This window comes from Xiphophorus couchianus, chromosome 3 (assembly GCF_001444195.1).
Source record: "Xiphophorus couchianus chromosome 3, X_couchianus-1.0, whole genome shotgun sequence".
Taxonomy (NCBI): Eukaryota; Metazoa; Chordata; class Actinopteri; order Cyprinodontiformes; family Poeciliidae; genus Xiphophorus; species Xiphophorus couchianus.
Window position 1 is genome coordinate 18,864,392 of NC_040230.1, and position 13,107 is coordinate 18,877,498.

At 42.1% G+C, this 13,107-nt stretch overlaps 1 protein-coding gene across 1 annotated transcript; it reads right to left on the reverse strand.

Moving 5' to 3' along the window:
* Positions 1–100: 100 nt before the first annotated feature.
* LOC114141834 (TBC1 domain family member 15) lies at positions 101–12,810 on the reverse strand. Its single transcript, XM_028012686.1, has 10 exons — positions 12,381–12,810; positions 10,502–10,687; positions 10,237–10,355; positions 9,269–9,372; positions 6,915–6,982; positions 6,692–6,838; positions 2,444–2,534; positions 2,179–2,327; positions 1,945–2,086; positions 101–1,864 (listed from the first exon to the last, which is right to left on the reverse strand). The coding sequence occupies exons 1-10, from the start codon at positions 12,592–12,594 to the stop codon at positions 1,696–1,698; spliced, it is 1,389 nt and encodes a 462-aa protein (XP_027868487.1). The 5' UTR covers positions 12,595–12,810; the 3' UTR covers positions 101–1,695.
* Between the last annotated feature and the right edge of the window lie 297 nt (positions 12,811–13,107).

Genomic DNA, 13,107 nt, shown 5'->3' on the forward strand with positions numbered 1-13,107 from the left:
GGAAATATTAAAAAGAAGCCTTTCTCAAGAAAACTAATGTTACTCACATGCTTTATTGCATGTGCAAGCAGTTAAATGAATGATACACAGCGTTCCGAAATAATTTTTTTCAAATGTTTTAACAACTCTTGTTAGTAACTCCAAGCAAAAATCGGCAACACATTAAGCAACATACAGTGACAATTTGTGGAAAACATTACAGGGGATATTTTCAAGCCAAAGTTACACAAAGTTTTGTACCTCTTGAGGTTATGCTTCTGTATGTAAGGTCATTCTTTTGCATTGTTTTTCCTAACCAATTCCAAATTTGGTCAAAATGACATAAAGCAAAACAAAAGTTAAGTTTTATGAGTTTAATTGATAGGCAAACCTGATGTAACTTAATGTATAATTTCTTTAATGGAATACATAGGACATGTTTTCAAAAGTTTAGAAAATCTGAAATGTGGTATGAATTCAGCCAACTTCAACATCAGAGATTATAAAATGTAATATTACCCCACACATTTTCAATTGGATTAAAGTTTTCTCTTTTACTGAGCCATTGAGTAATATGGTTTAATATAAAACATTTTTGTGGATATGGATCTAGCTTTAGTCTCATTGTCGTGCTAAAAATGAACCTCCACCACAGGTTCATGTGGTTTGCAGCCTCAAACATGTTTTCCTCCAGAATTACCCTGTTTTTAACTCTGTTTTTCCTTTAATTGGGTTAATTTTTTATCTCCCTGCTTAAGCAAAGTTTTCCCACAGCATGACTCCTCCACCAGCATACTTGCAGAAGGATTCATGTGTTAGGATTTTAGGCACCTACTGCTGGAGGCGATTATCCAATAAACTTCTCCATAACTTCATCCCTGCTCTGTCTGGTTTGTTCCTTTGTCTTTATAGGGTTGCTTGTTCACTAATGTTCATCAACAAACAATTTATAGGATCAGCTGTTACATACTCAGATTAAATTACACACATACTCAACCTGCTTTGTTGTTTTTTTTTTAAATTGAGGAGTTGTTATGGTGCATGTTTGCTTGTGAACAGGACTGAATACAAAAAATTGTGACGCTTAAATTTTTGTTTGTAGCTATTTATAATTTGTTGACTTGGCTTTACAACTATGGACCACTTTGTGTTGGTTTCTAACGTAAAAGAAACCAAAATAAAACACATCAAGGTTGCAACGTGACAAAATGCAGAAAAGTTCAAGGAGTATAAGTCATTTTGCAAGACTCCCTCTGTAAGGCACAGTGGGTGTGTATTTCACTTCCCTGTTACTACATGGTCTATTCTCGCTGCACTGGCCTCTCCAACACATTTGCCATCTGGCCTTAAATATAGCCACCATTTTCTTTTTTTTCAGACAGCAGCTGTTGGGAAAGACCACATCTACACATTGCTGATGTAGGACTCTTGCATAACAGCACACCCCTCTTTTATAAAGTGGTAATTCACATACAAAAATCAGAAAACCATTAAGCTCAGACTTAGTTTTAAATGCTGTTGACATTTGTAAACACAATAACTTGCAACAGTTGTAGAGTAACGTTCAATAAATAGTGTACCGGTACATTAATAGTAATTATAAGCAATTAAGCAGCATTAAACAAGTGTTCTTTTCGAACTGAAATAAATCAAACAATATGTCCCTAAAATGTCAGATAGAAGAAAACTGTGATTTTATAGCTAGTGAGAAAGTTGTCACTTTAGGACAAACAAACTACGGAGTTGATAAAAGAAGTCTTCAGGTTTGCTACTGTTTTCTCGGCAGTGCCCATTCATATAATCCCATGCACACCGCTTGCAGTAGTTGTAGAAATGGCTCTCTGCTTTCTCCAAAGTGCTGTTCAGGTCCAGTTTTCCCTGAAGACTGCAAAAAAGAAAGTGTTTTTAATACATTGAAAAGACAAACATATCCAAACGTGTCCAATAGGAGCCACAGGCTCGAACCTGCTGGTAAACTGGATTAGCTGCACGTCATCTTGGCACCGAAGCAGGCACTCTCTGTTATCTAGCAGGATGGCTGCACAGATGAAGAGCTCGAAGGTGAAGTCTGTGTTGAAGGTTTGCCGTGGTGACTCTGATCTGTCCTCTGAAGACATCGTAAGGTGAAGATACAGCAATGTTAGGTGTTTTACAGGAGAACTGTAAGCACAGGTATTCTGCTTTTTACCAGCGTTTCACCTGTGTAGTGTTTTTGGTCCAGTCTCTCCTGATATCGAGCGCGGTCAACCTGCTGTGAGATTAGCTCCAGATGGTCACAGCTCAGGATTTCAAACAAACGCAGCGCATCACTGTGTTCAAATTCTCTTTGAAAACCCAGCAGCAGCCACCTTAACACAAAGAATATAAACCAAAGATTTAAAGATACGTTTCGCGTTAAAATAAAACAACAAAGTCATTAAAACAAAGTATGTGAAATATGTGAAATGTGCTACAAATGCTCTACCTGTGGCAAAATGTAAAACTTTCCATGTTGTCTTTGACTAGATGAGCATAAAGTGGAGGGTCCAGCTCCTTCAGCAAATCAGCCTCCAGCTCTGGAATACAGTAAGTAAACATTTCCAGCTCAAATCAAACTCTTTCAAAACAAAAGACTTGATTTGAACTTTCAGATCAACATTCTACCACTCAGAAACGTTTCTGTTTGGCAATGAAGGCAAACAGTAAATGTTCTAATAGTTCCCCCAAAACAAACAATTTTCCGAGCTGGAAAATGTCATTTACTGTGTTTAACCACTAGAGGTCTCAAATGTATTTTGCAGTTGAAATTGGGAACAAAACATCATCACAGGATTTTGGGTACATACAGGTTTCATAAATTCATTTTTATATTATGTGTAGCTCCATTCTGTGAAAATAAGTACCACCTTATACAGAGCCCAATATGAAAATAAAATTATATGATCATGCATTAACTAACCTGGTATAGACTATTAACACGTTCTTTAAAATAATTTTTGTTTTGTGAAACTTGAGAAAGGTGGAGATCTGAATTTTCTAAAAGGATTCTGATTACCTGATATTTTCAGGGTGCAGAAGGAGGGGCTCGGTCTTGGCAGCATTCATGTAAGAAGTGCTGCTGATGAGAGCTGCCTGACAGTGAGTGGTATATAAATTCACCAATCTGATACTTAGAGAGTCCAAATATTTTCTAGTGATTCTCCTCTGGTGTCTCCTCTTATAGTTCTCAGATGGAGGAGCAAGGCCATCGAAAAACCTATAATTCAAATATCCATCCATCCATCCATCTTCTTCCGCTTATCCGAGGTCGGGTCGCGGGGGTAGCAGCTTCAGAAGGGAGGCCCAGACTTCCCTCTCCCCAGCCACTTCTTCCAGCTCCTCCGGGGGAATCCCGAGGCGTTCCCAGGCCAGCCGAGAGACATAGTCCCTCCAGCGTGTCCTGGGTCTTCCCCGGGGCCTCCTCCCGGTGGGACGTGCCCGGAACACCTCACCAGGGAGGCGTCCAGGAGGCATCCTGACCAGATGCCCAAGCCACCTCAACTGGCTCCTCTCGATGTGAAGGAGCAGCGGCTCTACTCTGAGTCCCTCCCGGATGACTGAGCTTCTCACCCTATCTCTAAGGGAGAGCCCAGCCACCCTACGGAGAAAACCCATTTCGGCCGCTTGTATCCGCGATCTCGTTCTTTCGGTCATGACCCAAAGCTCATGACCATAGATGAGGGTGGGAACGTAGATCGACCGGTAAATCGAGAGCTTCGCTTTTTGGCTCAGCTCTCTCTTCACCACGACGGACCGGTACAGCGCCCGCTTGACAGCAGACGCTGCGCCAATCCGCCTGTCGATCTCCCGCTCCCTTCTTCCCCCATTCGTGAACAAGATCCCGAGATACTTAAACTCCTCCACTTGGGGCAGGACACCCCCCCTGACCCGGAGAAGGCACTCTACCTTTTTCCGGCTCAAGACCATGGCCTCGGATTTGGAGGCACTGATCCCCATCCCGGCCGCTTCACACTCGGCTGCGAACCGATCCAGCGAGAGCTGCAGATCACGATCTGATGAAGCCAAAAGAACCACATCGTCTGTGAAAAGCAGAGATGAGATCCTGAGGCCACCAAATCGGATCCCCTCAACACCTTGGCTGCGCCTAGAAATTCTGTCCATGAAAGTGATGAACAGAATCGGTGACAAAGGGCAGCCCTGGCGGAGTCCAACTCTCACCGGAAACGAGCCCGACTTACTGCCGGCAATGCGGACCAGACTCTGACACCGGTCATACAGGGACCTGACAGCCCGTATCAAAGGGCCCGGTACCCCATACTCCCGGAGAACCCCCCACAGGGCTCCCCGAGGGACACGGTCGAACGCCTTCTCCAAGTCCACAAAACACATGTAGACTGGTTGGGCGAACTCCCATGCACCCTCCAGGACCCTGCTGAGGGTGTAGAGCTGGTCCAGTGTTCCACGACCAGGACGAAAACCACACTGCTCTTCCTGAATCCGAGGTTCGACTATCCGACGGACCCTCCTCTCCAGGACCCCTGAATAGACCTTGCCAGGGAGGCTTAAGAGTGTGACCCCTCTATAATTGGAGCACACCCTCCGGTCCCCCTTTTTGAACAGGGGGACCACCACCCCAGTCTGCCAATCCAGGGGAACTGCCCCCGATGTCCATGCGATATTGCAGAGTCGCGTCAACCAACACAACCCTACAACATCCAGAGCCTTAAGGAACTCCGGGCGGATCTCATCCACCCCCGGGGCCTTGCCACCGCGGAGCTTTTTAACCACCTCGGCGACCTCGCCCCCAGAGATTGGAGAGCCCAACCCAGAGTCCCCAGGCTCCGCTTCCTCAGTGGAAGGCATGTTGGTGGGATTGAGGAGGTCTTCGAAGTACTCTGCCCACCGGCCCACAACGTCCCGAGTAGAGGTCAGCAGCACACCATCCCCACTATAAACAGTGTTGGTGCTGCACCGCTTCCCCCCCTGAGACGCCGGATGGTGGACCAGAATCGCCTCGAAGCCGTGCGGAAGTCTTTCTCCATGGCCTCTCCAAACTCCTCCCACACCCGAGTTTTTGCCTCAGCAACCGCCCGAGCCGCATGCCGCTTCGCCCGCCGGTACCCATCAGCTGCTTCCGGAGTCCCACAGGCCAAAAAGGCTCGATAGGACTCCTTCTTCAGCCTGACGGCATCCCTCACCGAAGGTGTCCACCAACGGGTTCGAGGGTTGCCGCCGCGACAGGCACCGACAACCTTGCGGCCACAGCTCCGATCGGCCGCCTCGACAATGGAGGCACGGAACACGGTCCACTCAGACTCCATGTCCCCCACCTCCCCCGGGACGTGTTCGAAGTTTTGCCGGAGATGGGAGTTAAAGCTCCGTCTCACAGGGGATTCCGCCAGACGTTCCCAGCAGACCCTCACAACACGTTTGGGCCTGCCAGGTCTGACCGGCTTTCGCCCCCGCCACCGGAGCCAACTCACCACCAGGTAGTGGTCAGTGGACAGCTCCGCACCTCTCTTCACCCGAGTGTCCAAGACATACGGCCGCAGATCCGATGAAACGATGACAAAGTCAATCATCGAACTGCGGCCTAGGGTGTCCTGGTGCCAAGTGCACATATGGACACCCTTATGCTTGAACATGGTGTTCGTTATGGACAATCCATGGTGAGCACAGAAGTCCAGCAACAGAACACCGCTCGAGTTCAGGTCGGGTGGGCCGTTCCTCCCAACCACGCCCCTCCAGGTCTCACTGTCGTTGCCCACGTGAGCGTTGAAGTCCCCCAGCAGAACAAGGGAGTCCCCAGGAGGAGCACTCTCCAGTACCCCCTCTAAGGACTCCAAAAAGGGTGGGTAATCTGAACTGTCGTTCGGCCCGTAAGCACAAACGACAGTCAGAACCCGTCCCCCCACCCGTAGGCGGAGGGATCCTACCCTCTCGTTCACCGGGGTAAACCCCAACGTACAGGCGCCGAGATGGGGAGCAACAAGTATGCCCACTCCTGCCCGACGTCTCTCTCCCTGGGCAACTCCAGAGTGGAAGTATGTCCAGCCCCTCTCAAGGAGACTGGTTCCAGAACCAGAGCCATGCGTCGAGGTGAGACCGACTATTTCTAGCCGGAACCTCTCGAAACCTCTCTCTCTAATATACCTCTCTAATTCAAATATACCTTTCTATAATTTATATTTTCCAAAATGCATATTTCTTTAAAATATCACAATGATAGCCCACAAAGGATTTATTGGATTTATTGAGGGTTTTTTGTATAATGATCCCAAATATTTTGGAGTTCTGGTTATTTTTCTGAACTAACTTGTCAAAAGGTAACGTGAGAATCTTTAAGAAAAATAGTGACTCTCTAAACAGTCTAAATCTTCCACACCAAGCATTTACATTTAAGCCGACCTTTCTAAATAGGGTTTTAAAATGAACACACATTTACCTTCTTAAATAATTATATTAGGTTGTGTTGAGTCTGACTAATGAATAATGCAATAATGTCTGAATAATGCAAGGGTGATTGATCATAATTCAAATCTTAAATAAGATTAGCACAATCTAAAGTCAACATAAAAACTATCATCATAAGGAGGAGTCTTAATCAATAACATCTAAAGCAAAAAAAAAGTTATGTCAAAAGAGAAAGAAATACTGCACGAAACAAACTAATTATGCTGCTGCTGTGACATTTGCTACAAACAAAATTGCTTTTTCTTTCTGTTGATCTCACCTATTTTTCTGCGTAAGCCGTCAGCCATGAAATCCCTGGAGAACTTCTCCATGTAGGAAGAAAAACTCCAGAAGGTGTCCACCTCAGAGTCAAGGACCTCCAGGAACCTGCTGCACAGGTCATTCATTCCCTGGGCATAGCTAACTTCTGCCGTAACAACAAGGAGACAGAAAGTTATCAGAGGAAAAATAAACTTTAGTTTGGGCTGATTCGGTCTGATTACCTGGATGAAAAGCAGCATAAGTGATGAGGATGTCTCTCAGGACCAACAGATTCCCTAAACCTTCATCTCTGCAGACAATAACAAGTGATTTGTGGAAGATCTGTTAAGTTTCCAATGTCTCAGTATATTAGATACAAACTATATATACACTCCTCCTGAAATTGCAAAAGGAATGTTTTTAGTATTTTCTTTGGTTGTTGTTATTTATGACAATCTGCCCGCATCTTCCCCCCCCCCCAATCTTTTTTTTGTAACAATTGGTTTGGAGAAGAATGCAAACACTCCTTTAAAAGGGTCATACGTCATATTAAGTATTTTTATTGTAATGTAGGGCATGTTTTAAACCACAGATAAGTCCAGCAGCTGATTTAAACTAAGAAATTTGGGGTGATATGTGTCAGGGAACAAACAAGTAAAAGGCAAGTGAGGCAATAGTAGTATGAGGAAGAAACATTGAGGAAGTATTAGGATTCTAGCTGCTGGAATCATATTCTGCATAAAGAACTGGGAGAAAAATCAGGCGTAATGAAAAGAAGGCACGGATATGCAGAAATACATTTTTAAAAAATATTTACATGGTAAAATCCAGACTTTCCTGAGAAAAAGAATGCCATTTTCTTAAATTTTAATTTTACAGAAGTTTAAAATGATTAGGAAATAATGAAAATTCAAAGGCAATACCACAATTCTGCAGACTGTCTATGTAATATGTTCCCTTTGTACATTTATCCTCAGTATAAAGACCCTCGCATTTAGGTGACAAAGAAACATCTAACTTGTTGTCATTGCATCATCCTGTCGAATACAAATGGAAGTTTAGGAAAATTTTAAAACGGCTAATTCTATAAAACAGCAAGAACAATTAGCAGAGGTGACAGACGTGACTTTACATGAATTTGCATAGAAAAAGAACACACTGTTGGGAATTAGCAAAAACAATTATCAAGCTCAGATAAATATCAATAAGTATAATTTAGTTTATAATGTGCAATGACAAGGTGTATAAAACATCCATCCATCCATCCATTTTCTGTTCACCCTTGTCCCTAGTGGGGTCAGGAGTTGCTGGTGCCCATCTCCAGCTACGTTCCGGGCGAGAGGCGGGGTACACCCTGGACAGGTCGCCAGTCTGTCGCAGGGCGTGTATAAAACAATTTAATCTTTTTTTTCTTAGTTTTTGTGAATAACAACATGACAATAGATAAACTGATAAAAATCAGGTGAAGGCTAAAACTTTTTTATTTACTTTAATATTGATTAATTGTTCAGAATATAATACACAAAATACCTGTCCTCACTGGAATATAGTTTTTTCTGGATTTTGTCTAAGCCTGTCATGTTTGATGTTAGAAAAGACCCAGGCAAAGAAGTTTAAGCCAAAAAATTTAAAGGGGCAGTATTATGTATTTTCCTGGCACATAGTGCCATTTTATGGCACAGTCAAGTAATTATGTTACCTTCAGTTGTTATAAAAATGCTATATATATAAAATTCTCAGGAAGTCATCACAACATGGCTCCTCTGTTAATCCTTTAGCAACGTTTTTACCAGAAGTAGCTCCTATAATGAGCTCAGCAGACGGCAAAGACAATCCCAGAGTCTAAACACAGAGGAGGGTGATTACTGACCAGAGGCAGGTGGTTGATTACAAAGTGCAGCTGGGAGAAAAGGTAAACAGACAGACTGAAGGAAAATTAACAATAAACACAAATAAACTAGGAAAAATCTGACAAGAATAACTGAAGAAAGCTAAATACAAAAGAAAGAACATGTACGGCAAGACCTTTAAAACCAAAATGATAAGAATGAGAAATATTAAGTAATAATAAATACAGACCTGATATGAAAGGAATATGAGTAGAACATGTAAACCACAAAGAAATTATAAAAACCCAAACACACCAAATCATCACAGAAAATATCAAATTCAATAATAATGACATCCAAACAAACTGTAATCAGAGTGCTGGACACACAAAAAAGTGTAACGAGTCCAGATTTTTGACAGTGTCTGTCATGAATTTTCATGGGTACACTTTATAGACAAATAAAATGCATCAACACTCACTTGAACTCAAATTTACACTTGGACAGCAAATTGAGGATGCATGACTAATCTCAAACAAGACACACCTTGTTCAAGTGAGACGTGAACTTGTGTCAAATGGTTTACTGTCACCAAATCTACCACCAAACACGACTGGAGGAAAACAAGTGTACATTTTTACATAAAATGGCAGTGGTGCTCCTTTATCTTTGTGGCATTTCTACCTTCACCTCATCAAAAAATGACTCGGCAGATTCACAAAATTTGATAAAGACAAGAACAATAACTACAGAAAAAAAAAACTCACTGGTAGTAGCTCAGGTCTCTGTTTGTGCGGGGAACGTCCTTGTTAATGATTCGTGTTGCTTCCCGCAGCTCCTCCAGGTCAAATGTGATGCGCTCAAACAGTATCTGTTAAAAAGTAATGTAAAAACTATGTTAATAAAAAGTTGTCTTACTGTGCTTTGAAAAAACTTTCACATGCCTCGATGTTTTTAATAATTAGTCTCTTTGGATTTTTCTTCTTACTGCACACTGCAGTAATAGATAAACGCCAAGTATAAGGAGAATAATACACATTTTAAAATTTTCAAAATAAAAGTCTAAAAATACAGTACATGCAGAATCCTTTTTTCCTGCAGTTGCAGCTTTAAGTCTTCTTTCGTCACAACTATCTTTGGCTTGTGACAACATTCAGTTTAAATAAAATTTATACTAATATTTTCATTGTATTGACTTTCTCAGCTTTCATCATTCCTTAATTGATGCGCTCAACTGATTTGGAGCTGCTTTGGTTGGAAACCACAGCAGCAAAATCCTTATCTTAGATCAAACTGGGTCACATGATTCGCTGGCTGCAAGGATATAGGGTTAATTCCTTTACATTTTTTATCTTTCAATTCATATGAATATCGCTTGATTTGATTTCAGCTTGTTATGTTTGAATAAAATTATGTTCTTTTCTATAAACTTTCTTTTTATGTAAAAAAAAAAAAAAGAAGGGCTGAAGACAGTAAGCTGTTGGAATGAGATGACATGACCTAACATGAGCTGGAGCTCCCTCACCTTCAGGGTTTAGGAAATGTCAAATGATACCTGAGTAAATAAATGACAGTTTGTTTAACATAATTAGATCCTGTTGGGTCGCTTTCCTAAACAGATCAACTTCACCACGCCCAGGTTAAAAGAACTAACTATTCTAAACCGTGAGGGTTAATCTACATCTACACCAACACATTTAAGACATTTATACATATAAATAAAAACTATATCAACCTGAGCTTGAAGCTCCAAGAATGCCAGTCTGTCCTTCACCTCCTCAGACTGATCCTGGTCCTGCTGCTGGGTTTGTGCCTCCCTCTGGTCAAAGTACCGAACCGCTGCGAGCAACTTGGCTGGGTCACATCAGCACAGGTGTTTAGGGGACAGAAAGGAAAATGTGGCAGAGGTGAGATAGATTGAGCCAAAAGGGATCAGAGCAGGAAATGAAAGTCATCTGCTTCCCATTGATATCAGAGTTTGTGCATGTTTGGACCTTTACCATCAGTGCCGTTGAGCTGCATCCGCACCGCTGAGGGAAGAAACTGCTGCCACCTCCTTTTCATGACCTGGTAACGTACCAACAATTGCTCCCGCAGCAAAGACCGCTCCAGTGCGGTGGAGCTGCATGGGTACATGCCAAACAGGAAACGCCAAGCCAGGCCTCGCTCTGATGGAGACACACCACCTAGACCCAAATAAAAGATAGTTGAATCCATCTAGTGAGAGGATATGAGTAGTACAACACTTCAGTTAACAAATGTAAACAAAATGTTAAGGAAGGTGTGTTCAAAGTGCACTGTGTGAATCATTTGCAGTCCTTGAATATAATTCAAGAAGGAGATACATTTCGCAGGCCAGCACAAGGTGTTCATACAGTTGAATATGTTTGGTTAGCCAATAAAATGGATATGTTAGGTAAAGCAGAGTGACATGTGTCCTGTTCTTGTTCTTGGGAAAAAATCATCCTAGACCAAATAAAAAAATTAAAAAAGTAAAAGAATTGATCGAAACAATGTAGAAAATTGGATCTTCTTTTTTTTATCTTTAGGCAGAGCTGGAATATGAAGTTCAGTGAGGCCTCAGAAACAGAGGGTTAGCTGTAACATTCCTGCTAACAGACATGTGATGTGGCATCCCACAGCCTCTTTGGTAACTTCTGATGTCTGCCGCCTGCTTTTTTTAACGAGTTCAGGTGGAAGGTCCAACTTACACTCTACTGCATCCAGAGGTTTTGTTGTGTGTTTAGCTCTCATACATTAACTGTTGAGATTTCTGTTCTCTTATATCAAAGATTCCTTAATGAAAAGAAATAAATTCTATTATTTTATCACAGTGGTCACGCTGAGGTACTCTGCCTCCAGGGGAATCTGATGCACGTACAAAGAAATCGCAGACTCATTAGGAGAATGGTTTGATTGTGACTGAAACAAAATGCCTGAAGCAAAGCATCACTTGACTTCCTGGTGTTGGGATCAAAGGTCACAGTGTATCTCAACAGAGATAATATTTGTTGAATTCTTCAGACTGCACATTCATCATGTAAAGCATCTCTACGTGCATTACATCTATTCTATTCATGTCTTTTGAATTCAGTGCAAGAATACTTCCTTCTACTTATTAGGTGGAATATGCAAACCTGACAGTGATGTGGAAAATCAGGCCTATAAATCAGATCTTTTACTTAAAGAATTTTTGAAGAAAGTTGTCAGTGGATTTAAGAATAAATCAATTAAATATGGTCTCTTAATCTCTTTAAAAAAATAGTCAAATACGAATGCTGTTTTGAAAGTCATACTGTATAAATATAACTAGTAGTATATGCTTATACCTCTATTATTTAAACAGTTATCAGCAACAAAATACATTATCCTCTTGGATTCTATATGACCCACTGAATAAAGTAGGATAAATGTTTTCACCAGGTCTTAAAAATTGCTTAACTTAGCAAAAATGCTAATCCCAGAGGTTTCAGAAGTTTATTTGTATGAGACAATATCTACTAATAATGGAGCAAAATCATCCGGCATCCATGCAACAGGTCCAGCAATTTGGTGATGTGTTAGAAAGTTTGTTTTCCTTTCCTTCTCTTTTTTAATTTTATTTATATAGCTTGCTATACCAGTACCCAAACCTCAAGTAAAAAGCATTGGCACAATATAAAATTGTTGATAAGGATGTTGAGGACAAGAAAAGCGCGATACTGTAGTTCAACACTGAGCTCACATGTATAACCTCTCAGGGTTTTTATCTGTGTGAGAAAGTGTTGTTGGTGCAGCTGCATCATGAGCTGCACTTTAACAAAGACTCGCTTCAATGTCGACCTAAACTTACAATATTTTTTTCAGCTTTTTATGCTATTAACACTTATAGTGACATACCGTTCTTGAAGATGTGCATCCTCAGTCTGGACTCGTCGACCCTCCCCTCTGCGTCCATGACCCCGGGTAAGGTAAGCCGTGAGGCGGATAGAGCGGGAGCGCTCACCGCTGCTACTCTCCTCCGAGGTGGGATCTCTGCCTGTTGTCGGCTCATGCTGCCCGGATCTTCCCTTACCGTCAGTGGCGTTTTCCCGTTAGAGTGCAAATCTTCCATGCATGTATGTAGAGTTTGCGATCACGCACTAAAGTTTGCCGTGATCCCGGGAGGTTTACTCCCAACATCTTATCTACGGGGATCAGCGCTAAAGTGGGCCAAGCGTCAGCTCCCGCAGGGTCAAGATCCGGCCCACAAAACCACCCGAAATCTCCCCAGGGAGCATTTTCAGCTCTGTTTTTCTCACATTCATGCAACTGGGAGTCATATGACTGTACCTTTAAAGTTTAGCCCACATTCCAGGTGGAGTCCCTCCTTAAGATCCAAAGTTCACTAGGGAGTAGCATGGATGTCGCACTGCCCCCATCTAGTGGCTTTACGATGTAATTACACACTGAAAATAATTTGATAGAAGTATTTACAGAGAGGCATACACAAGAAATGTATCATACAAGTTTGTATTTAATAGCAAAACAAAAAAAAAATAGTAGTGTAACTGATTACCAATATCAATACCAATATCAGGATCAACACTGACATAATTAATTATGGCCTGTAGTCGTTTAACCCCTG

What these genes read in the sequence shown, in the direction of transcription:
- LOC114141834 (XM_028012686.1), bottom strand. Translation starts at nt 12,594, where the DNA reads ATGGAAGATTTGCACTCTAACGGGAAAACGCCACTGACGGTAAGGGAA. An exon ending in AGAGACCTGAGCTACTACCA is followed by an intron (nt 6,983 to 9,268) that starts GTGAGTTTTTTT and finishes TATTGTCTGCAG; the next exon opens with AGATGAAGGTTTAGGGAATC. An exon ending in AGTTTTACATTTTGCCACAG is followed by an intron (nt 2,328 to 2,443) that starts GTAGAGCATTTG and finishes CTTTGTGTTAAG; the next exon opens with GTGGCTGCTGCTGGGTTTTC.